This window comes from Bombina bombina, chromosome 2 (assembly GCF_027579735.1).
Source record: "Bombina bombina isolate aBomBom1 chromosome 2, aBomBom1.pri, whole genome shotgun sequence".
Lineage (NCBI taxonomy): Eukaryota > Metazoa > Chordata > Amphibia > Anura > Bombinatoridae > Bombina > Bombina bombina.
In genome coordinates, this window is record NC_069500.1 from 977420464 (window position 1) to 977447436 (window position 26973).

At 42.9% G+C, this 26973-nt stretch overlaps 1 protein-coding gene across 1 annotated transcript in view; it reads right to left on the minus strand.

Annotated features, from left to right (window-relative positions):
- Positions 1-26973, minus strand: part of LOC128649935 (sodium/hydrogen exchanger 9B2) — a 346495-nt gene that overhangs the window by 158060 nt on the left and 161462 nt on the right. Inside the window, exons 5-6 of the mRNA XM_053703502.1 lie at positions 6342-6484; positions 5011-5138 (exon numbers count right to left, since the gene is read on the minus strand). Of these exons, the coding sequence (XP_053559477.1) occupies positions 5011-5138; positions 6342-6484 (271 nt within the window). The remainder of the gene's footprint in view (positions 1-5010; positions 5139-6341; positions 6485-26973) is intronic.

The window sequence follows — 26973 nt, forward strand, 5'->3', positions numbered from 1 at the left end:
TCAGAAAGTGATATTTATTACCAGAAATGCTATGTGCAGCGAGAAAAAAAGGTCTCTTACTGAGGGCTTAACAGATATAAAGTATACTTGCGGTAACGATCATCCGTTTTGGCACTTTAGTAGCAGTAACGGTCCTCTCAGTACTTATAGTGGGACTAACTGACAATACCTTGCCCGGTCACTGGCCCTATCCCTGGACGTCTCTTGCTGCTGGAGTACTGGTATCCATAATAACCGGGAGCAAGTCCAGGGTCTCCAATCCGGGCGGCGCCGGCTCCCAGCACCCGGCACTGTTCTCCAGGTCTGGTCTCCGGCAGAGATTTCCCCACTGAACAACTGCGGGCTAAGGACCACCTTCCGGCGCTTCACTCGCGGAAGCTAGCTGTAGATCTCTCCGCCAACCCTCTGGCCTCTGCCCACCTCCACTCCGGCAGAAGACCACTTGGGCTGCAGGCGTTAGGTTCCGCTCTGTTCCGGTAAGTAGTTTAACTGCCCCCAGGTTAACGTCTAGGTCAAAAGCAGCCCCAGGTTATCTGGGTGGGAGCAATGTATGTCCTGAGGTGTCCTGAGGTGCTACAACCAGGGTAGGCCTCGGAAACTCGCACTTACAGGTACTTTCGTGCCGTTTGTCGCTGGATCCAAACAGTAGGATAAAAAAGTGCGGTAAGAACCGCTGGCCAATTTGGCCTTAAAGAGTTCCTCCTTCGGCAAGATCACACTTGCCAGGGCCCCTCAATACCACAGCAGTCTGGGGCTATGGAGCAAGCAAGTTGGGTGCGTTGTTTAGCAGTCGATCTAGACGCCGACATGAGACATGCTGCCATTAGACTCCACCCACACCGGAACTCTTGCATTTGTTGATTATGCAAATCTACTCAATGAATCTAATTACAGCCTTTAGTCTGTTGGGATATGTCTCTACTAACTTTGCACATCTAGACTGTGCAATAATTGCCCACTCTTCTTTGCAGAACTGCTACAGTTTCGTTACATTTGATGGTGACCGTTTGTGGACTACAGTCTTTAAGTCATGCCACAGATATTCAATGGGGATTAAGTTTGGGCTCTGACTAGGCCATGCAAAGACATTCACCCTTTTCTCCTTCCACCATTGTGTGGTCATTTTTGCTGTCTGCTTTGGGTCATTGTCATGTTGGAAGGTAAACCTTCTTCCCATTGACAACTTCCTGGCAGAGGGCAGCAGATCTTCCTCAAGAATTTGACGGTATTTTGCCCCATCCATTATTCCTTCTATGCTGACAAGTGCTCCAGTGCCTACTACAGAGAAACACCCCGATAACAGGATATTACCACCTCCATGCTTTACTGTAGGTAGAGTGTTATTTGGATGGTGAGCTGTATTGGATTTCCTCCAGACATATCGTTTGGTGTTGAGGCCAAATAATTCAATTTTAGTCTCCTCTGACCAGAACACCTTTTTCCATGTGTCCTCAGAATCTCCTAGGTGTGTTATGGCAAAGCTCAGTCGTGACTGCATGTGGCCTTTCTTGAGGAGTGGCTTTTTTCTTGCAACCCTCCCATACAATCCACATTTGTGGCGAAATTGTGATATTGTTGTCACATGCACAAAATGACCACTCTTTGTCATACATTCCTGCAACTGCTTCAGAGTTGCTGTGGGTCTCTTGGTAGCCTCTCTGAACAGTTTCCTCCTGGCTCTTTCATCCAGTTTTGAGCGATGCCCTGATCCAGAGAGGGTCTGTGTTGTACCAAATACCTTCCACTTATTAATAATATACTTCACTGTGCCTCTAGGCATTGAAAACACCTTTGAAATTTTCTTGTATCCATCTCCTGACTTTTGCCTGTCCACAACATTATCCCGGAGATCTTTTAACGGTGCCTTGACACCCATAGTTGATTGTTTGATTCAGCTGCACTACCAGGGACTGAGATGCTCCAGTAAAGCTCTTTTTATGCTGAGCTAATCAACATGCCCACAGCTGATCACAGTTGAAGGTCAAATGGCTTTCTGTGTGTCATTGAGAAGGTGATTAGCTACACATGTTTGAGTTTACAAGTAATTTTAGGAGAGGGTGATCCTTTTTTGCAACTCAGTGATTCTGTTTTTGAATTGTCTTTATTTTTGCCTGATATGTTGGTGTTATATCTTTCCCTTTGATGTTATAAGTTGCACTGAGTAATTACAACTGGATAAACAAAAACTGTGTCTGTCTTTATTTCAGGCTGCAAAGCAACAAAATGTGATTGTTTTCAAGGGGGTGTTTCTTTTCAATATCCACTGTATGTATGTATATATATATATATATATATATATATATATCTCAAAATGTACATGGGGAGCACTCGCCGTTGTGAATAAATCGTGTTTGTCCAAATGTTAATGTTTTCGGGGAGTAACCCTAGTCTTCAGGGGGTCCATCCGATAAAAATCGTCGCCCCCAAAAGCCGGCGACGCCAATATTTGCGCGGGTTTGGTATCACATATACGGCGTAACCTAGAAGTTACGCGCGTATATTTCTGCCGTCGCCCGTAGTTTTTTGGGCTATAGGCAGGTATACCAAACCAGCGCAGTTTGGTATCCAATATGCAGCGTAAGGACTTACGTGGCGAAAATGGAGAAAACTCCATTTTCACCTCGCCACAAAAAGCAGCCGTAAGAAGCCTTACGCTGACTATTGGAGCCCCGTAACTCCCTAAACTGGCTGCTAAAATAAACCTAACACCTAACGCATGCGCAATGTCTATCTCCCTGTCAACCGCGATCTTCTAAAATAAACCTAACACCTAACGCATGCGCAATGTCTATCTACCTGTCAACCGCGTCCCCCCCCCCCCCCCGAAATCCCTAATAAAGTTATTAACCCCTAAACCGCCGCTCCCGGACCCCGCCGCCATCTACATAAACTAACCCCCTACTGTGAGCCCCTAAAACCGCCGCCATCTACCTTATCTATCCCCTAATTAGAACCCCTTACACCGCTGTCATCTACCTTATCTATCCCCTAATCTGACCCCTTACACCGCCGCCACCTATATAAAAATTATTAACCCCTAATATAATCCCCCTATACCGCCGCCAGCTATATTAATATTATTAACCCCTAATGTAAGCCCCTTACACCGCCGCCATCTCTATTAAAATGATTAACCCCTAATTTAATCTACCTACCCCGCCGCCAGCTATATTATCTATATTAACCCTAAGTATATTATAGTTAATATAGGTATTACATTATATATATTAACTATATTAACCCTAATTATATTAGCGTTAATATAGTTAATATAGTTACTATAGTATTTATATTAACTATATTAACTCTATCTAACCCTAACACCCCTAACTAAATTTATATTAAATTAATCTAATTCATTTATAAACTAAAATATTCCTATTTAAATCTAAATACTTACCTATAAAATAAACCCTAAGATAGCTACAATATAATTAATAATTACATTGTAGCTATGTTAGGGTTAATATTTATTTTACAGGTAAATTGTTAATTATTTTAACTAGGTATAATAGCTATTAGTTATTAACTATTTAATATCTACCTAGTTAAAATAATTACCCAATTACCTGTAAAATAAATCCTAACCTAAGTTACAAATACACCTACACTATCAATAAATTAAATAAACTACAAACATCTATCTAAAAATACAATTAAATTAACTAAACTAAATTACAAAAAAAACAAACACTAAATTACAAAAAATAAAAAAAAGATTACAAGATTTTTAAGCTAATTACACCTATTCTAAGCCCCCTAATAAAATAATAAACCCCCAAAATAAAAAAAATTCCCTGCCCTATTCTAAATTAAAAAAAATTCAAAGCTCTTTACCTTACCAGCCCTTAAAAGGGCCTTTTGTGGGGCATGCCCCAAAGAATTCAGCTCTTTTGCATACAAATACAATACCCCCCCCCATTACAACCCACCACCCACATACCCCTATTCTAAAACCACCCAAACCCCCCTTAAAAAAGCCTAACACTACCCCCCTGAAGATCTCCCTACCTTGTCTTCACCACACCGGGCCGAACTCCTGATCCGATCCAGGCGATGTTTTCCTCCAAGCGGCAAAGAAGAATTCTTCCTCCGGCGATGTCTTCCTCCAAGCGGCAAAGAAGAATTCTTCCTCCGGCGACGTGTTCCTCCAAGCGGCAGCAAAGTCTTCATTCTTCCGGCGGCATCTTCAATCTTCTTTCTTCGCTCCGCCGCCGCGGAGCACCCATCCCGGACGACGACTGAACGACGAATGAGGTACCTTTAAATGACGTCATCCAAGATGGCGTCCGCCGAATTCCGATTGGCTGATAGGATTCTATCAGCCAATCGGAATTAAGTTAGAAAAATCTGATTGGCTGATTGAATCAGCCAATCAGATTCAAGTTCAATCCGATTGGCTGATCCAATCAGCCAATCAGATTGAGCTTGCATTCTATTGGCTGTTCCGATCAGCCAATAGAATGCGAGCTCAATCTGATTGGCTGATTGGATCAGCCAATCGGATTGAACTTGAATCTGATTGGCTGGTTTGTGAGACTTGCGCCACTTTAGCAAGTGACGGCGCCGCATATTGGATGGCTCGAGTTGCGAGCTGAAACTGCGGGCGACGTGGGTTCCCTCGCTTGCGCCGCAAACTGCGATCTATATCGGATCGCGCCCCAGACATCTGGAGAAAAACAAATTACATACATGGTATGTAATGGTTTTTTCTCCACATGTCTGAAGACGGGGTTACTCCCTGAAAACGTTAACATTTGAAAATATCTTAATCCACACATCCCAGATACTATTTACCTTAGGATATTATCATGACCCCATCACCCATGGAGACTCAAAAACTGGGATATGGTGCCTATCTTGGCATTGCAAAAGCCTAAATTAGCACATTTTCTAATTGCTTACTAGCAATTGTTCAACAATAGTATACTGGGGCTGTACAGGAAACAAACGAGTTATAGGTCCCTTAAGTGACATACAAAGTGCAGAGAATAAGAAGAAATGTCTCACCCTAACATAAAACCCCAGGTCAGAGGCAATCCCATTAGATAATGAGAAATGATTGCAGCTGCAGTTGCTTCAATTGCACATGGTCCAAGTGAAAGCCGTAAACACACACTCTTCAGTTTTCTTAAAGCCTTAAAGAAATATACATATACATTATATAAAAAGCAGACTACATATCAAATAAAGAATCTCATGGCATAGTTCATTAAGTCACAGAGATGCCTCTTCAATCAAAAGTACAAAATATCAAATTATATAGATTATATTTTATATATATTTCCTAACAATCTAGACATAAACAAAACTCAGGGATACACATATTCTCAATGTAACAATCCAATATCCCTCCAGAGTCTTGGTAGCCTATGTGGTTATGGAACAATGTATATGGGCCACTTTCAACCTCAGATTTAATTTATATAATATATATATATATATATAATCTTATTTTCTTTTTTTAAATCTGAGGTTGCAGGTGGCCCATATACATTGTTCCATAACCACATAGGCTACCAAGACTCTGGAGGTATATTAGATTGTTAAATTGAGATTGTGTGTATCCCTGAGTTTTGTTTATGTCTAGATTGTTAGGAAATATAATTTGATATTTTGTACTTTTGATTGGTTGATATATATTTCCTAACAATCTAGACATAAACAAAACTCAAGGATACACACATTCTCAATTTAACAATCGAATATACCTCCAGAGTCTTGGTAGCCTTAGTGGTTATGGAACAATGTATATGGGCCACTTTCAACCTCAGATATATATATATATATATATCATTAAAAAAAATCACTCTTCGGCCACCACCCTATGTGTTTAATAATAAACATGTTCCAAACAACAAGCAATATTTTTGGGTAACCATACTGTAAACAGGAGCCTATTCATACTGGTAGCAAACATACCTGCAACCAGTTCAAGTTGTACTAAACTGGAATTTATAGTTAAGAAATATAAAAAGGTGAAAATGCTGTCTCTCACATAAGCAATTATAAAGGTGCCTTTCAGTCTGAAGACATTATTAATATTTCAGATATTGTAATGACTAATCCATCTGATATTTAATACTTCACACATATTGTTTTACCAAAATGTTATACCATTGTTTAGTGACTACACAAATTCTCATGTATTGCTTGCAGCTCTTGAGCAGAACACAGCCAAAGAGCCAAGTATAAGTGGCTATGTGCAACCCATGCAGATTTAAAATTTTAACTTGTCTAGACCTTTAACCTCCAGTTAGGCAGAAAACCATTAACAATCAGTTATACACATAGAAATTAAAACCATAATCCATAACGCCAAAAGCTAAATTGTTTTTTACCTTGGCATCCAGTCCAAGCCCTGCTCGAGTTAAGATGATTGCTAAGGCAATGTTTCTCAAAGCAGCAGACCACTTATACGTAATTTGTATTTGATCACTGACAAATGGAATATTTCGTATAAGAAAACCAGCTAGTAACATTCCTGAAAAGAAAGAATGTTGTGAAATTGTTCAACAATGATATAACTTGCTTTCAAATCATACATCGAAGTTAACGTTTGTTCAAAACATAAATTATGCTTACCTGATAATTTCCTTTTCTTCCGTGGGAAAGAGTCCACAGCCGCATTCATTACTTATGGGAAATAAGAAACTGGCCACCAGGAGGAGGCAAAGACCCACCAGCCAAAAGCATAAATACTCCTCCCACTTCCCCTATCCCCCAGTCATTCAGCCGAGGAACAAGGGACAGTGGAAGAAGCATCAAGGTGAAAGGGTGCCAGAAGATAAAAACCAACAACGCCTCCCCAAAAAAAACAAAAAACGAGCGGGGGACTGTGGACTCTTTCCCACGGAAGAAAAGGAAATTATCAGGTAAGCATAATTTATATTTTTCTTCCTAATAGGAAAGAGTCCACAGCCGCATTCATTACTTATGGGAAATTTATACCCAAGCCAAAGAGGATACAGAATGCCAAAACGGGAGGGTAGGAGGCGGACCAATAAAGGCACCAACCTAAAAAACAGATTTTCAAGAAAACAAAGTCCCAGTTCGTCCGAAACAGGGATCAACAAACATTTTGAAAATGCGGTCCCAGAAACACAAATCTACCAACAGTCCAAAGAACCTAGATAGAACCACGAGTGGGCCCAACTGAGAGCACCCACCACAAGGACAGCATCTGTCAGGGGCAACAACCCTGCTGCAGCCCCTCAACCAAACGAGGGACCCGACTAAAAATTCTCAGAGGGAAGAGACAAGACAGAAGAAAAGGAACACCGTCCAGGGTGACGAAAGAGACAACCCGGAGCCACACCGTAGGCTACACCCGAACAGACTATATGAAAAGTCAAGAAAGGACCAGAGAGAAACAAATGAATCTCAAGGACCAACAAATGCAAAACAGCGAGACCGCGTGGACACGCGTCACCATATAAACAAGGACGTGAAGGAAAACCCCCACCCCAGTGAGCAGGGGAAAACAGACAAAGTCCCACACCCCAGACCACAAGAGACTGAGGACGCCTCACAAGCAAGGAGAGAGACAGGAAAAGGATGACAAAAACTAGTGGTGCAAAAAAAAGCAGAGCCCCCATCCAAAAACGGATACGAAACATCCAGCTCCTGCGCAACTGAAACTGCGCAGAACACTACACCACTATAGGCCGCAGAGCAGCGGAACATCCTTCCTGATTAACCCTTCTGAACAAAGAGATCCCAAAGATCCAACTCTCCCAGAGGGTTCAGAAAAACACCTCACAAGGGACCCTAAAGTGCAGGCTAGCGTTCAAGGAGCAACAGTTGCCCTGGAGACAACAGCAACCTTCTGCAAGCTGGGTAGCAAAGCTAACCGTAGGACCACCAGGCACGCTTGAGCAAGATGACCAGAACCCCGGGAAAACCCCAGAGACCCGAGAACACAATCCCTATGGGCAAGCCCACAGACATCAGATATAAACTAGCAAGCAATCGCAGCGGAGTACAAACTCAAGAACTGCAGCTTGCTAGACAGACAAGCTAACCACTAGGCCACCTAGACTCAATAGCTTGCCAGCAGACAAGGTAAAATAACTGCAGCTGTTTCCCCAACAGCAAACCTTCCGCTTACTAGGCAGTGAAGCTAATATAAAAGAGACAAGAGTCCCTCAAAAAAAACGCGAGACAGGGAGCAAGTGTCCCCAGGGCACCCAACCAATTTACAAATGATTGTACAGGCACCAAACGCCCAAAGTGTTGAGTGACCAGCGCAAATCCTAGGACAGAAAGGAATACAGAACCCAACAAAGGGCCAAGACTGAGAGCAACTGCTCGAGCCCTGGTAACACAAGCAGCAAGGCGACCAACAAGTCCAAACCATGCGCTGTGATAAAGTTTGCAGAAGACAGAGACAAAGGGGAAAAGGAGGTCAAACCGAGCTAGAGCTAGTCCTAGACACGAAAGAGAAATAAGATAAGGGAACCCCTTAACAAAAAGGCCCAGAGCCCATCCTCCACAAAGGTATCAAAACAAAAATACCCCAGACTCCCTAAAAGGAAGACAATAGGACCCATCCTGACCCAACCCCAAATTCCAGGGGCATAACAGGGACATACAGATAGGATAAAGAGCTAGACTGTCAGAACCGTAGACTCTCCCCCGAGATCCACGGCGGAATCAAAAAGGAGGAAACCAGACTTCCATAAGTCAACGCCCAAGGCGACACGCCCCAAGCCGGACCAGCTGGCAGGCTATCTCAACAAGGAAAAAGAACCTTGAATCAAAATCCAAGAAGGACCCAAGAAATACTGCGAAAAACCCGCAGCACAAGTCCATTAGGGGAAAAAAACCTAATCCGTAGCCCCGAGGCACAGGACTCCAAGAACAGAGCCAACCACAGGCCCAACCCCCCAAGGGGCGATAAAGACGGCCAGGGCACCAGTGACAACACTGGAAAGGTCAATCCAAAATCCCATCAGAGCATAAAAAAGTAAATTTATGCTTACCTGATGTGTCAGGATGTCACTCGGCAACCGGCCTTTTGTTCTTAAATACTGTGCTGTATCTTTAAAAATCCATTACATTCAATCCTCCACTCCTATAAAATTTCCCAGCAGCCCTTATTTCTTTGCTTGGTATTGATGTAGTAATTCTAAACTAAGCCTTGTGCTTTCCTCTCTATTGTGTCGAATTACCAGAGTTATTGTCAGCTACTTCTTCAGTGACTTTTGTGCTTTTATTCTAGTTATTTCCTATAGCAGCTCTTACCCTTTTTGCTGCTTAGCTGCACAGATCGCTTTCATTATTTTCTTCAGACGGAACTACTTTCCACACTTGCCGGAATCGGAATCCATCCGCGGTGACGTCACACGCCAGCTTCACGGATCTAGCCGATACTACCTGGTCCTCCTGCCGCTCCGGTTCTCTGATCGGTCTGTTTCTCTGCCTTCCTGACTACCGAAGCCTGTACTATCTACCTGAACATACTGATCAAGGTACTCTAAGTGTTACTTAATATACGAAACTACCTATAGTACTACCATTTGCTTATTGAAGCTGAACTGTGTAATTTCATTATTCCTCTGGCTACCGCTCACTTACTGTTAAATACCATTTGCTTCTTTGAGTGTTTAGTACTAGTTCTACCTTACTACACATTTAATCTCCTCATTGGTTCCTGCAATAGAACTCTGCTGCAAATTATAGTGAATTATCACAGGTGGCAGCATTAGAGTTCTAGGTCACATCTGAACCATAATATTAACTGCTAGTAGTACATGAGGGTTGCAGATCACCATCTAGGTGATTCATTTGCTCACCTCACACCTCCTAGCAACAAAACAACATTTAAATATTTCTCAGCAGCTGTGGCTCAAGTTACTATTAAATTCTTTATTCTTTCAGTGATTCTAGCTTGCCTGACAGAGCCTGACACCTGATAAATTAATTTCTTCTATGGTACGACGAGTCCACGGATTCATCCTTTACTTGTGGGATATTATCCTCCTGCTAACCGGAAGTGGCAAAGAGCACCACAGCAGAGCTGTCTATATAGCTCCTCCCTTAGCTCCACCCCCCAGTCATTCGACCGAAGGTACAGGAAGAAAAAGGAGAAACTACAAGGTGCAGAGGTGACTGAAGTTTAAAATCAAAAAATATAATCTGTCTTAAAATGACAGGGCAGCCGTGGACTTGTCGTACCATAGAAGAAATTAATTTATCAGGTAAGCATAAATTTACTTTTCTTCTATAAGGTACGACGAGTCCACAGATTCATCCTTTACTTGTGGGATACAATACCAAAACTACAGGACACGGATGAACGGGAGGGACAAGACAGATGGTTAAACAGAAGGCACCACTGCTTGAAGAACTTTTCTCCCAAAAATAGCCTCCGAAGAAGCAAAAGTATCAAATTTGTAAAATTTGGAAAAGGTATGAAGCGAAGACCAAGTCGCAGCCTTACAAATCTGTTCAACAGAAGCATCATTTTTAAAAGCCCATGTGGAAGCCACCGCTCTAGTAGAGTGAGCTGTAATCCTTTCAGGAGGCTGCTGTCCAACAGTCTCGTATGCCAAACGGATGATGCTGTTCAGCCAAAAAGAAAGAGAGGTAGCCGTAGCTTTTTGACCTCTATGTTTCCCAGAATAGACAACAAACAAAGAAGATGTTTGACGGAAATCTTTGGTTGCTTGCAAGTAAAACTTCAAAGCACGAACCACGTCCAAGTTGTGCAACAGACGCTCCTTCTTAGAGGAAGGATTAGGACACAGAGAAGGAACAACAATTTCCTGATTGATATTCCTATTAGTAACAACCTTAGGAAGGAATCCAGGTTTGGTACTCAAAACCACATTATCAGCATGGACAACAAGATAAGGCGAGTCACATTGCAATGCAGATAATTCAGAAACTCTTCGAGCCGAAGAGATAGCAACTAAAGACAGAACTTTCCAAGATAGAAGCTTAATATCTATGGAATGCATAGGTTCAAACGTAACCCCTTGAAGAACTTTAAGAACAAAATTCAAACTCCATGGTGGAGCAACAGGTTTAAACACAGGCTTGATTCTAACTAAAGCCTGACAGAACGACTGAACATCTGGAACATCTGCCAGACACTTGTGCAGTAGAATTGATAAGGCAGATATCTGTCCCTTTAAGGAACTAGCTGATAGCCCCTTCTCCAATCCTTCTTGGAGAAAGGACAAAATCCTAGGAATCCTGATCTTACTCCATATGTAGCCTTTGGATTTGCACCAATAAAGATATTTACGCCATATCTTATGATAAATTTTCCTAGTGACAGGCTTTCTAGAATGAATCAAGGTATCTATGACCGACTCAGAGAAACCCGCTTGGATAAAATCAAGCGTTCAATCTCCAGGCAGTCAGCCGAGAGAAACTAGATGTAACAAAAGGAGCCTGTCTCTTTATAGAGGCGTAGTAACACCTCTGATTCTGGCTATAAAGGAGCATGAAACCTTCAGTACCTTGCTTGGTATTGAAGTTTCATGCTTCCCTCCTGAGCCACTCGCATTGTGGATTATTCCCTGCCTGCCTACCTGAGGATCTCAATCTTCACACGCTGTTTGCGTGACACCCGAGGACTTCCGGTTTCACGGACCAGCCGCACTTCCGGTTTGTCCGGATCAACGCTTCAGCTCTGAGAGCAGCTCTCCCCTCTAAGCTTGCTACCAAAGATTTCAATATAAAACAGATCACTGAACCACCACTGATTTACATATTTAATCCCTCCGGAGGTGAGTCTTTTCTGGACATTAAATCCTATAATTATATATATGCATATCTTGCTGCTTATTTTTTCCTTTTGCCCAAAAAACGTATTTGCCACTAAATTTTTGCTATATAGCTAATACCTTTTCAAAACTCACTAAATATATAATTTTTACCTATTATTGTTTTACTATTTTTTGTGCAGTCCTGAAGACCTATAACTCCTCTATATTAATTACTGTTTTAGTGAGACCACAATCAAACTCACATATAATTTCCACAAAACAGTTACAGGTCTTATATTAAACACCACTCACTCAGATTATATGTGTGTATATATAGATATATATTTCACTATAACCTACGTGAGACACAACCTTATTTTTTATGGTCTGCTATGATTATATTTTTTTACATGTTCTACCAATTTCTAACTTTAAGTTAGTGTGTGTTACACTAGATTTGGATGCTGGAACGGACCTTGAATCAGAAGGCAGAGTCCATGGTGGAAGAGATGACATGTCCACCAGGTCTGCATACCAAGTCCTGTGTGGCCATCAAAATCACTGAAGCTCTCTCCTGTTTGATTCTGGCAATCAAACAAGGAAGGAGAGGAAATGGTGGAAACACATAAGCCAGGTTGAACGACGAGGGTACTGCTAGAGCATCTATCAGTACTGCCTGAGGATCCCTTGACCTGGACCCGTAACAAGGAAGTTTGGCATTCTGACGAGACGCCATCAGATCCAATTCTGGTGTGCCCCATTGCTGAATCAATTGTGTAAACACCTCCGGATGGAGTTCCCACTCCCCCGGATGAAAAGTCTGACGACTTAGAAAATCCGCTTCCCAGTTCTCCACTCCTGGGATATAGATTGCTGATAGATGGCAAGAGTGAGTCTCTGCCCATCAAATTATTTTCTTAACCTCCATCATCGCTAGAGAACTCTTTGTTCCCCCCTGATGATTAATATATGCTACAGTCGTGATATTGTCCAACTGGAATCTTATGAATCTGGCCAAAGCCAGCTGAGGCCACGCCAGAAGCGTGTTGAATATCGCTCTTTGTTCTAGAATATTTATCGGGAGGAGAGTCTCCTCCAGAGTCCAGAAACCCTGTGCTTTCAGGGAATTCCAGACTGCACCCCAGCCCAATAGGCTGGCGTCCGTCATCACTATGACCCATGCTGGCCTGTGGAAACACATTCCCTGGGACAGATTATCCTGTGACAACCACCAAAGAAGAGAGTCTCTGGTCTCTTGATCCAGATTTATCTGAGGAGATAAATCTGCATAATCCCCATTCCACTGTATGAGCATGCATAGTTGCAGTGGTCTGAGATGCAAGCAAGCAAACGGAACTATGTCCATTGCCGCTACCATTAGTCTGATTACCTCCATACACTGAGCCACTGACGGCCGAGGAATGGAATGAAGAGCTCGGCAGATGGCTAAAATCTTTGATTTCCTGACCTCCGTCAAAAAAATTTTCATGTCCACCGAATCTATCAGAGTTCCCAGGAATGGAACTCTTGTGAGAGGGATAAGTGAACTCTTTTTTACGTTCACCTTCCACCCGTGAGATCTTAGAAAAGCCAACACAATGTCCGTGTGAGACTTGGCTAGTTGGTAAGTTGATGCCTGAATTAAGATATCGTCCAGATAAGGCGCCACAACTATGCCCCGCGGCCTTAGAACCGCCAGAAGGGACCCTAGCACCTTTGTGAAAATTCTGGGAGCTGTGGCAACCCGAAGGGAAGAGCCACAAACTGGTAATGCTTGTCCAGAAAGGCGAACCTGAGGAACTGGTGATGATCTTTGTGGATAGGGATGTGTAGATACGCATCCTTTAAGTCCATGGTGGTCATATATTGACCCTCCTGGATCATTGGTAAAATAGTCCGAATGGTCTCCATCTTGAATTGGATGAGGAATTTGTTCAGGATCTTGAGATCTAAAATTGGTCTGAAGGTTCCCTCTTTTTTGGGAACCACAAACAGATTGGAGTAGAACCCCTGCCCCTGTTCTGTTTTCAGAACTGGGCAGATCACTCCCATGGTATATAGGTCTTCTACACAGCGTAAGAACGCCTCTCTTTTTGTCTGGTTTACAGACAATTGAGAAAGATGGAATCTCCCCCTTGGAGGAGAATCTTTGAAATCTAGAAGATACCCCTGGGTTACGATTTCTAAAGCCCAGGAGTCCTGAACGTCTCTTGCCCAAGCCTGAGCAAAGAGAGAAAGTCTGCCCCCTACTAGATCCGGTCCCGGATCGGGGGCTACCCCTTCATGCTGTCTTGGTGGCAGCAGAGGGCTTCTTGGCCTGTTTAACCGTGTTCCAAGTCTGGTTAGGTCTCCAGACTGACTTGGATTGAGCAAAATTCCCCTCTTGCTTTGCAGCAGGGAAGAGGTAGAGGAACCCCCTTTGAAGTTTCGAAAGGAACGAAAAATTATTTTGTTTGGTCCTCATCTTATTTGTCTTATCCTGAGGAAGGGCATGGCCTTTCCCTCCAGTGATGTCTGAAATGATCTCTTTCAGTTCAGGCCCGAATAGGGTCTTACCCTTGAAAGGGATGGCTAAAAGCTTAGATTTTGATGACACATCAGCATACCAGGACTTAAGCCATAACGCTCTACGCGCTAAAATGGCAAAACCTGAATTCTTTGCCGCTAATTTAGCCAGTTGAAAAGCGGAATCTGTAATGAAAGAATTAGCTAGCCTGAGAGCCCTAATTCTATACAGAATATCATCTAATAGGGTCTCAACCTGAAGAGCCTCCTCCAGAGCCTCGAACCAAAATAAAGCTGCAGTAGTTACAGGAACAATGCACGCTATAGGTTGGAGAAGAAAACCCTGATGAACAAATATTTTCTTTAGGAGACCCTCTAATTTTTTATCCATAGGATCTTTGAAAGCACAACTGTCCTCAATAGGTATAGTTGTACGCTTAGCCAGGGTAGAAATAGCACCTTAGGGACCGCATGGTGTCTGATATGGGAAACATTTTCTTAAAAGTAGGAGGGGGAGCGAACGGAATACCTGGTCTATCTCACTCCTTAGTAACAATGTCCGAAATCCTCTTAGGGACTGGAAAAACATCAGTGTAGACAGGAACCTCTAGAAATCTGTCCATTTTATACAATTTCTCTGGAACTACAATAGGGTCACAATCATCCAGAGTCGCTAAAACCTAACTGAGCAATAAGCGGAGGTGTTCTAGTTTAAATTTAAAAGCCGTCATATCTGAGTCTGTCTGAGGGAACATCTTTCCTGAATCAGAAATCTCTCCCTCAGACAGCAAATCCCTCACCCCCAACTCAGAACAGTGTGAGGGTACATCGGATATGGCAGACCTACTGCACTTCCCCTGCAACCCAGGCAGCTTAGATAAAACCTCTGTGAGGGTAGTATTCATAACTGCGGCCATATCTTGCAGGGTGAAAGAATTAGATGCACTAGAAGTACTTGGCGTCGCTTGTGCGGGCGTTAATGGTTGTGATACTTGGGGAGAATTAGATGGCATAAACTGATTCCCTTCTGACTGAGAATCATCCTGCAACATACTTTTAGTAGCTAAAATATGTTCTTTGCAATTTATTGACCTTTCAGTGCATGAGGGACACATTCTAAGTGGGGGTTCCACAATGGCTTCTAAACATATTGAACAATGACTTTCTTCAATGTCAGACATGTTGAACAGGCTAGTAATGGCTACAAACAAGCATGAAAACACTTTATTTAGTGAAAAAAAATAACAATCTTAAAAAACGGTACTGCGCCTTTAAGAGAAAAAAAGCATACACGTTCTGCAAAACTGCTTTAAAATGCACCAAATTTTTCAAATTTTTGCAAGCAGACTCAATATGTGTAGTTAAGTTTGCCCCACAAAACTCACAGTAGACCGACCGGGGAGAGACACATCCCCACTAGCCTATCCCGAAGAACCTTGCGAGAACTGAGAAGTCCTCGGACCATAAAGGAAAGGATCCCCCCATAAGTCAAACAGTCGTCATAATAGGACACGCAACCGCACAATCCTATAACAAAAAGAACAACAAGGGGGAACAACCACCCCCGGGGGGAATATTGTAGTGCTGTTCACGGTCTGAACACCCAGAATAGGCAGGCACACAACTGCAAGGAAACTTCAGGGTCCTGCAAGCGAATCAGCGCCATTAAAATATTAAATTGAAAATGTCCTGCCATCTCCGGAGGAAACAATCCACCCTGCGCAAAGGGAACATTAACATCGGGGCCAACCTCAAAAGTAAAAGGTGTATGCGATTGGGAAGGCGCCTTCTGAGGAGCAGAGCCCCCAGAGGCCGATGGCTCGGAAGGCCCAGGGTCCCCGCAAACTATCCAGGCACAAGAGATAAGATTGGCAGACTTGCGATAACAGCGCCTCATACGAGGACGACTCAGAATCGGATTTAAAAATAGTCCCGGCATTGGAATCTTCCATGGCTTAAGACTGCACAAAATAAACAGAGATTTGGGGGGAAAAAACAGCGACTGGCACCTGACACCCACAATGGCTGGGGGCACTCACCACTTCCTATGACCAGACCTCAGCGGAGCAGACTCTTTCCTCCGCCGCCACTCAGTCAGAAATGCGGAAGGGGAAGAAGCCCCACCCAAGCGTAAAAACGTGCCTGGTCACCAGATGCCCAGCGAAATCCCAAAAAGCGCGCCACTAAAGGGTGGCAAAACTAGTCCCACAGAAAAAGTTAAGCAAGTCTGAATAAAATAGGCATAGCCTGAAGTTATAGTTCTAGGCCGTGTAAACCACAACCGAAAGAACAAGCCAATATGTGCAACATAGGCATATGTCTCGGCCACAGAGCTCCTATGCACACACACAAGCAGGTTGAATCACATAAGAAACATGATAAACAAAAACCCTTCCCCGTTCACTAATCCACCCTAAGGAGGAATTATCCCATGAGTCCCAGATCAGAGCAGAAGGTGCCTCAGCGAGGCCCATACTTAACTGTCATAATAATCACATTACAGATAATGGAATAAAATGAAACAATCTTACCGGAATCTACGCCGTGGGACAGGAACATGGCCCTTCAAGTGTGACGAATAGTAGCATTGCCTCCGTCATGGACTTGAGAGAAGACAGCATGTAGCGAAACGAGGTTCGGAAACGCCAAGTGCTGAAAACGGAGCTGTGAATATGAGTCGGGATGGTGTCGCAGGGGAAGCTCCCACTGCATCTCCGGAGTCTCACTTTCGCCCAGGCCCTCTACGAGAGACTGACGGGACTATTTAAAACTCCCCTCCCATGTCGAAGGGTAGCACCCCTCATAGGAGACATATGAAAAAGAAATAAAAGTAAAATAATTTTAAAAGAAAACTTCTGACACATCTCTGCCAACCTCCTGGGACGAAAGGCAAAGAATGACTGGGGGATAGGGGAAGTGGGAGGAGTATTTATGCCTTTGGCTGGTGGGTCTTTGCATCCTCCTGGTGGCCAGGTTCTTATTTCCCATAAGTAATGAATGCGGCTGTGGACTCTTTCCCATTAGGAAGACAATTGGATTTTTTCATTGCTTTAATTCAATTTTTTTTGTTACGAATAATTCACAAATTCATTTTGCTTATGCATCAGTCTATTTATATAATATTAAAGTAATTTTTATGCATTTCAATACAGCCACCCACATTATGAGAGGGAAAGTGACGTATAATAAAATGTTCTAATTTCAATTATGTTGTTAGAAATTATTTAATCCCAGTTAAGCACACATACAGTTTTCAGTAAAAACCTTAAAGGGAAAGTAAAGTCATAATTAGACAGATCATACTATTTTAAACAACTTTCCAATTTACTTCTATTATTTAATTTGCTTCATTCTCTTGTTATCCTTTGCTGAAAGTTTTATGTAGGTAATCTCAGGAGCAGCAAAGAACCTAGGTTCTAGCTGCTGATTGGTAGCTGCATATATATACTGATTGTCATTGGCTCACCCATGTGTTCAGTTAGAAACCAGTAGTGCATTGCTGCTCCTTCAACAAATGATACCAAAAGAATGAAACACATGTGATAATAGAAATAAACTGGAAAGTTGTTTAAAATTGTATGTTCTACCTAAATCATGAAAGAAAAATGATGGGTTCCATGTCCCTTTAACATAGTAAACAGAAAAAAATATAAATTCACTGTATAGCAACAATAAATGGCACATTTTTCACATGACATCATGGCAATCTATAATACTTCAGGTACCGACAGACAAAAAATGTGAAATTAACACCAAAAAGGACATGTATGCTTACCTGATAAATGTATTTCTTTTTTGACACGATGAGACCACGGATCATCTAATTACTATTGGGAATATCACTCGTGCCCAGCAGGAGGCGGCAAAGAGCACCACAGCAAAGCTGTTAAATATCACCTCCCTTCCCTCCCAACCCAGTCATTCGACCGAAGTAAAGGAGAGAAAGGAAGCAACAAGGTGCAGAGGTGTCTGAAGTTTATAATAAACCAGTCTATTTCAAAACAGGGCGGGCCGTGGACTCATTGCGTCAAAAAATAAATACATTTATCAGGTAAGCATTAATTTCCTTTTCTTTTTAATGACATGATGAGTCCACGGATTATCTAATTACTATTGGGAATCAATACCCAAGCTAGAGTACACAAATGATACGGGAGGGACAAGACAGGGAACCTAAACGGAAGGCGCCACTGCATGAAGAACCTTTCTCCCAAAAGCGGCCTCAGCCGAGGCAAAAGTGTCAAATTTGTATTACTTTGAAACAGTGTGAAGAGAGGACCAAGTTGCAGCCTTGCAAATCTGTTCCACAGAAGCTTTATTCTTGAATGCCCATGAGGAAGCAAAAGCCCTCGTGGAATGAGCCGTAACTCTCTTTGAAGGCTGCTGCCCAGCAGTTTCATAAGCAAAACGTATGATACTCCTCAGCCAAAGAGAAAGAGAAGTAGCCGTAGCTTTCTGTCCCTTACGTTTCCCTGAGAAAACCACAAACAAGGCAGAAGACTGACGAAAATCCTTAGTCGCCTACAGGTAAAACTTTAAGGCATGAACCATGTCCAAATTGTGTAGAAGCCGTTCCTTCTGAGAGGTAGGATTAGGACACAAGGAAGGAACAAAAATCTCCTGATTAATGTTCCGATCAGAAACTACTTTAGGAAGAAATCCTAATTTAGTACATAAAACTACCTTATCTGAATGAAAAATAAGGTAAGGGGACTCATACTGCAATGCCGAGAGCTCTAACACTCTACGAGCAGAAAAAATAGCAACCAGAAACAAAACTTTCCAAGATAACAACTAAATATCTAAGGCATGCATAGGCTCAAACAGAGCTCCATGGAGGAGTAACTGGTTTGAACACAGGCCTGATCCTGACCAAGGCCTGACAAAATGATTGTACATCTGGAACATCTGCCAGACGTTTGTGTAACAAAATAGATAAGGCAGAAATCTGACCCTTTAAGGAACTTGTCGATAATCCTTTCTCCAAGCCCTTCTGGAGAAATGACAAAATTCTAGGAATCCTAACTACTCCAAGAGTAGCCCTTGGATTCACACCAATAGAGATATTTACGCCATTTCTTATAATAAATCCTTCTAGTAACAGGTTTACGAGCCTGAATCATGGTCTCTATGACCGATTCTGAAAAGCCCCGTTTGGATAAAATTAAAAGGACATAATACTCATATGCTAAATCACTTGAAACTGATGCAGTATAACTGTAAAAAGCTGACAGGAAAATATCACCTGAGCATCTCTATGTAAAAAAAGGAAGATATTTTAACTCACAATTTCCTCAGCTCAGCAGAGTAAGTTCTGTGTAAAAAGTTATACTCAGCTGCTCCCAGCTGCAGGTTAAAAAAAAAAAAAAAAAAAAAGAAGAAATGAACAGCAGCCAATCAGCATCAGCAGTGCTGAGGTCATGAACTCTTTTACTGTGATCTCATGAAATTTCACTTAACTCTCATGAGATTTCATTGTTACACTGAATAGGGAAATAACATGAGAGTGCACGAGGCTCATCCTTTCAGCTGTCCCGGGACAGACATACTAATATGCTGCTTAGAAATCCTTTACAATGGGATGTGGCTACTGAGGAACTTTTGAGGTTAAATATCTTTCTCTTGTTAAGTGTATTCAGTCCACGGGTCATCCATTACTTATGGGATATATTCCCTTCCCAACAGGAAGTTGCAAGAGGATCACCCAAAGCAGAGCTGCTATTTAGCTCCTCCCCTCACATGTCATATCCAGTCATTCTCTTGCAACTCTCAACATAGATGGAGGTCGCAAGAGGAGAGTGGTGTTTTATACTTAATTATTTCTTCAATCAAAAGTTTGTTATTTTTAAATGGCACCGGAGTGTGCTGTTTTTTTCTCAGGCAGTATTTGGAAGAAGAATCTGCCTGTGTTTTCTATGATCTTAGCAGAAGTAACTAAGATCCACTGGCTGTTCTCGCACATTCTGAGGAGTGGGGTAACTTCAGAAAGGGAATAGCGTGCGGGGTCCGCTGCAAATAAGGTATGTGCAGTAAAATAATTTTCTAAGGAATGGAATTGACTAAGAAAATACTGCTGATACCGATGTTATGTAAGTACAGCCTTAAATGCAGTGGAAGTGACTGGTATCAGGCTGATTAATGTATATACAGTAAAGTAATTTTCTAGGAATGGAATTTGACTAAGAAAATGCTGCTATTACTGAAGTAATGTAATAAGTCTTAAATGCAGTAGAAGGACTGGTATCAGGCTTATCAATAGAGATACATACTCTTTAAAAAAGAAAAGAAAAAAATGTTTAAAACGGTTGCTGGCATGTTTAATCGTTTTTGTGAGGTACTTTGGTGATAAAATTTATTGGGGCATGAATTTTCCACATGGCTGACTTATATTTCTGCATGGAAACAGTTAACTGAGGCTTCCCACTGTTGTAATATGAGTGGGAGGGGCCTATTTTAGCGCTTCTTTGCGCAGTAAAAATTCAGTCTCTGTCTTCCTGTTTCTTCCTGCATGACACAGGACGTCTCTAGAGAGCTCAGGGGACTTCAAAAGTCATTTTGAGGGAGGTAATCAGTCACAGCAGACCTGTGACAGTGTGTTTGACTGTGTTAAAAAACGTTTTCCTATATTATTATCCGTTTTGGGTATTAAGGGGTTAATCATCCATTTGCAAGTGGGTGCAATGGTCTGCTAACTTAATACATTTACTGTGAAAATTTGGTTGCTATAACTGATTTGGTTTATTGTTATTTCAACTGTGACAATTTTTTGTGCTTCTTAAAGGCGCAGTAACGTTTTATTTAGTGCTTGTAAATTTATTTCAAAGTGTTTTCCAAGCTTGCTAGTCTCATTGCTAGTCTGTTTAAACATGTCTGACACAGATGAATCTGTTTGTTCATTATGTTTGAAGGCCAGTGTGGAGCCCCATAGAAATATGTGTACTAAATGTATTGATTTCACTTTAAATAATAAAAGGTCAGTCTTTATCTATAAAAGAATTATCACCAGACGACAAGGGGGAAGTTATGCCGACTAACTCTCCTCACGTGTCAGTACCTTCGCCTCCCGCTCAGGAGGCGCGTGATATTGTGGCGCCAAGTACATCAGGGACGCCCATACAAATCACTTTACAAGACATGGCCACTATTATGAATAATACCCTGACAGAAGTATTATCTAAATTGCCAGAATTAAGAGGCAAGCGCGATAGCTCTGGGATAAGGACAGAGCGCGCTGGTGCTGTGAGAGCCATGTCTGATACTGCGTCACAGTTTGCAGAACATGAGGACGGAGAGCTTCATTCTGTGGGTGACGGATCTGATCCAGGGAAACCGGATTCAGAGATTTCTAATATTAAATTTAAGCTTGAGAACCTCTGTGTATTGCTAGGGGAGGCTTTAGCGGCTCTGAATGACTGTAATACAGTTGCAATTCCAGAGAAATTATGTAGGCTGGATAGATACTATGCAGTGCCGGTGTGTACTGATGTTTTTCCTATACCTAAAAGGCTTACAGAAATTATTAGCAAGGAGTTGGATAGACCTGGTGTGCCCTTTTCCCCACCTCCTATATTTAGGAAAATGTTTCCAATAGACGCCACTACACGGGACTTATGGCAAACGGTCCCCAAGGTGGAGGGAGCAGTTTCTACTTTAGCTAAGCGTACCACTATCCCGGTGGAGGATAGTTGTGCTTTTTCAGATCCAATGGATAAAAAATTAGAAGGTTACCTTAAGAAAATGTTTGTTCAACAAGGTTTTATCTTACAGCCCCTTGCATGCATTGCGCCTGTCACTGCTGCTGCGGCATTCTGGTTTGAGTCTCTAGAAGAGGCCATTCACTCAGCTCCATTGGATGAAATCATGGACAAGCTTAAAGCACTTAAGCTAGCTAATGCATTCGTTTCTGATGCCATTGTACATTTAACTAAACTAACGGCTAAGAACTCCGGATTCGCCATCCAGGCGCGCAGATCGCTATGGCTTAAATCCTGGTCAGCTGACGTGACTTCAAAATCTAAATTGCTTAATATTCCTTTCAAGGGGCAAACCTTATTCGGGCCCGGCTTGAAAGAAATTATCGCTGACATTACTGGAGGTAAGGGTCATACCCTTCCTCAGGACAGGGTCAAATCAAAGGCCAAACAGTCTAATTTTCGTGCCTTTCGAAACTTCAAGGCAGGAGCAGCATCAACTTCCTCCGCTCCAAAACAGGAAGGAACTGTTGCTCGTTACAGACAGGCCTGGAAAAATAATCAGTCCTGGAACAAGGGCAAGCAGGCCAGAAAACCTACTACTGCCCCTAAGACAGCATGAAGGGATTGCCCCCTATCCGGAAACGGATCTAGTGGGGGGCAGACTTTCTCTCTTCGCCCAGGCGTGGGCAAGAGATGTCCAGGATCCCTGGGCGTTGGAGATCATATCCCAGGGATATCTTCTGGACTTCAAAGCTTCTCCTCCACAAGGGAGATTTCATCTTTCAAGGTTATCAGCAAACCAAATAAAGAAAGAGGCATTTCTACGCTGTGTACAAGACCTCCTTATAATGGGGGTGATCCACCCAGTTCCGCGGACGGAACAAGGGCAAGGTTTTTACTCAAATCTGTTTGTGGTTCCCAAGAAAGAGGGAACCTTCAGACCAATCTTGGACCTAAAGATCTTAAACAAATTCCTAAGAGTTCCATCATTCAAAATGGAAACTATTCGAACCATCCTACCCATGATCCAAGAGGGTCAGTACATGACCACATTGGACTTAAAGGATGCCTACCTTCACATACCGATTCACAAAGATCATTATCGGTACCTAAGATTTGCCTTCCTAGACAGGCATTACCAGTTTGTAGCTCTTCCCTTTGGGTTAGCTACGGCCCCGAGAATCTTTACAAAGGTTCTGTGCTCACTTCTGGCGGTTCTACGACCGCGAGGCATAGCGGTGGCTCCGTATCTAGACGACATCCTGATACAGGCATCAAGCTTTCAAATTGCCAAGTCTCATACAGAGATAGTTCTGGCATTTCTGAGGTCGCATGGGTGGAAGGTGAACGTGGAAAAGAGTTCTCTATCACCACTCACAAGAGTCTCCTTCCTAGGGACTCTTATAGATTCGGTAGAGATGAAAATTTACCTGACGGAGTCCAGGTTGTCAAAACTTCTAAATGCTTGCCGTGTCCTTCATTCCATTCCACGCCCGTCAGTGGCTCAGTGCATGGAAGTAATCGGCTTAATGGTAGCGGCAATGGACATAGTGCCATTTGCGCGCCTGCATCTCAGACCGCTGCAATTATGCATGCTAGGTCAGTGGAATGGGGATTACTCAGATTTGTCCCCTCTACTAAATCTGGATCAAGAAACCAGAGATTCTCTTCTCTGGTGGCTTTCTCGGGTCCATCTGTCCAAGGGCATGATCTTTCGCAGGCCAGACTGGACGATTGTAACAACAGATGCCAGCCTTCTAGGTTGGGGCGCAGTCTGGAACTCCCTGAAGGCTCAGGGATCGTGGACTCAGGAGGAGAAAATCCTCCCAATAAATATTCTGGAATTAAGAGCAATATTCAATGCTCTTCTAGCTTGGCCTCAGTTAGCAACACTGAGGTTCATCAGATTTCAGTCGGACAACATCACGACTGTGGCTTACATCAACCATCAAGGGGGAACCAGGAGTTCCCTAGCGATGTTAGAAGTCTGGGAGGCAGACTTTCTAAGTCGCCAGACCTTTCATCCGGGGGAGTGGGAACTTCATCCGGAGGTCTTTGCTCAACTGATTCGTTGTTGGGGCAAACCAGAACTGGATCTCATGGCGTCTCGCCAGAACGCCAAGCTTCCTCGTTACGGATCCAGGTCCAGAGACCCGGGAGCGGCGCTGATAGATGCTCTAGCCGTCCCTTGGGTCTTCAACATGGTTTATGTGTTTCCACCATTTCCGCTGCTGCCTCGACTGATTGCCAAGATCAAACAGGAGAGAGCATCAGTGATTCTGATAGCGCCTGCGTGGCCACGCAGGACCTGGTATGCAGACCTAGTGGACATGTCGTCCTGTCCACCATGGTCTCTACCTCTGAGGCAGGACCTTCTAATACAAGGTCCTTTCAACCATCCAAATCTAATTTCTCTGAGACTGACTGCATGGAGATTGAACGCTTGATCCTATCCAAGCGTGGCTTCTCAGAGTCAGTTATTATACAGGCTCGGAAGCCTGTTACCAGAAAAATCTATCATAAGATATGGCGTAAATACTTATATTGGTGCGAATCCAAGAGTTACTCATGGAGTAAGGTTAGGATTCCTAGGATATTGTCCTTTCTACAAGAGGGTTTGGAAAAGGGCTTATCTGCTAGTTCGTTGAAGGGACAGATTTCTGCTCTGTCTATTCTTTTGCACAAGTGTCTGGCAGAAGTTCCAGACGTCCAGGCTTTTTGTCAGGCTTTGGCTAGGATTAAGCCTGTGTTTAAATCTGTTGCTCCTCTGTGGAGCTTAAACTTGGTTCTTAAAGTTCTTCAGGGTGTTCCGTTTGAACCCCTTCATTCCATTGATATTAAGCTTTTATCTTGGAAAGTTCTGTTTTTGATGGCTATTTCCTCGGCTCGAAGAGTCTCTGAGTTGCCCTTGTATTTGGAACTAAAGAGCTATTTTCCAAATTTACCTTCCAACCGTGAGATTGCAGGAAGGATACCAACATTTCCGTGTGGGATTTCCCTTGTTGTAAGGATGGCGCCTGGACCAGGATGTCGTCCAGATAGGGCACCACTGCAATGCCCCATAACCGAAGCACAGCCAACAGCAATGCCAGAACCTTTGAGAAAATTCTGGGAGCTGTGGCAAGACCGAAGGGAAGAGCCATGAATTGGAAGTGTTTGTCTAGAAATGCAAACCTCAGAAACTTTTAATGATCCTTGTGAATAGGAACATGTAGGTACGCGTCCTTTAAATCCACTGTTGTCATAAAATGACCCTCTTGGACCAAAGGAAGAATGGAACGGATAGTTTCCATCTTGAAGGACGGCACTCTGAGGAATTTGTTTAGACTCTTGAGATCTAAAATAGGCCTGAAGGTTCCCTCTTTTTTGGGAACCACAAACAGATTGGAATAAAATCCCAGACCCCGTTCCTGAATCGGAACAGGAACTATCACTCCCAGGTCGGAGAGGTCTCTTACACAGTGTAAGAACACCTCTCTTTTTGTCTGGTCTACAGATAATCTTGAAAGCAGAAACCTGCCTCTGGGAGGAAAACTTTTGAACTCTAGTTTGTATCTCTGGGACACTATTTCTACTGCCCAGGGATCCTGAACATCTCGAGCCCAAGCCTGAGCGAAGAAGGAAAGTCTGCCCCCTATAAGATCCGGTCCCGGATCGGGGGCATGCCCTTCATGCCGTCTTTGATTCAATAGCAGGCTTCTTGGATTGTTTCCCCTTATTCCAAGACTGATTGGGTCTCCACAAAGGTTTAGACTGTTCCTGCTTGGAAGTGGAAGAGGAAGAATTTTCCTTGAAATTTCGAGAGGAACGAAAATTACTCTGACGTCCCTTTTGTTTGCTTCTCTTATCCTGTGGGAGAAGATGACCCTTACCTCCTGTAATATCAGAGATTATTTCCGTCCAGCCCGGTCCAAACAAGGTCTTCCCCTTGTAAGAAATCGCTAAAAGCTTAGACTTAGAGCATACATCCGCAGACCAAGGCTTTAACCATAAGGCTCTGCGAGCTAGAACAGAGAAACCTGAAATCTTTGCTCCCAGTTTGATAACTTGAGGGGAAGCATCCGTAATAAAGGAATTAGCCAACTTAAGAGCTTTTATCCTATCCTGGATCTGATCCAGGGGAGTGTCTGTCCTAATAGCATCAGACAACGCATCAAACCAACATGCTGCCACACTGGTGACGGTATCAATGCACACAGCTGGTTGCCATTGTAAACCCTGGTGCACATACATCTTTTTGAGTAACCCCTCTAGTTTTTTGTCCACAGGATCTTTAAAATCACAACTATCCTCTATGGGTATAGTAGTTCTCTTAGCCAGGGTAGAAACCGCTTCTTCCACCTTGGGGACTGTTTGCCAAGTCTCCTTGACAGAGTCGGCTATGGGGAACATCTTTTTAAATATAGGAGATGGAGAAAAAGGGATATCGGTCTCTCCCACTCCTTAGTAATAAATCTCAGAAGCTCGGTCTGGTACCGGAAAAAAGTCTATCGAGGAAGGTACCTCAAAATATTTGTTAAGCTTACTGGATTTCTTAGGATTGATAACGACCGTGGAGTCGTTGTCGTCCAATGTAGCTAAAACCTCCTTTGGGACGCTTGAGGAGAAAGCTGCAGCATATATTGAGTATTGTCATTAGACTCCTGAACAGCATCCTCTTTAGAAAATGATGGTTCAGCAAAAAGCCTATCCCTATAGTTTAAAGTTCTCTCAATACACGAGGAACAGAAAGGGATTGATGGTTCCACATTGGCATCAAAGCATAAAGAACAAGTCACAGCTTGCAAGGACCCTTGGTCCATCTTATTCACAAAAATATAGAATTGTTAAGCAAAATTAGAACTGAACAAAAAAACATTACTGTCTCTTTAAATTTTAAAAGGGTAACTTTTTTCCTTTTTAATGTACGAGAATACAGCAATACAAATTAACCCTGCAGATCACCTCTACATCTCAGCAGTACTTTGCGGAGGTGCCTACCAGTCTGAAGAATCGACTCTTCCTGCTAAACAGGAGCCGTTCCCACTAACAGAACTGGAACTCTGCAGTCGCTG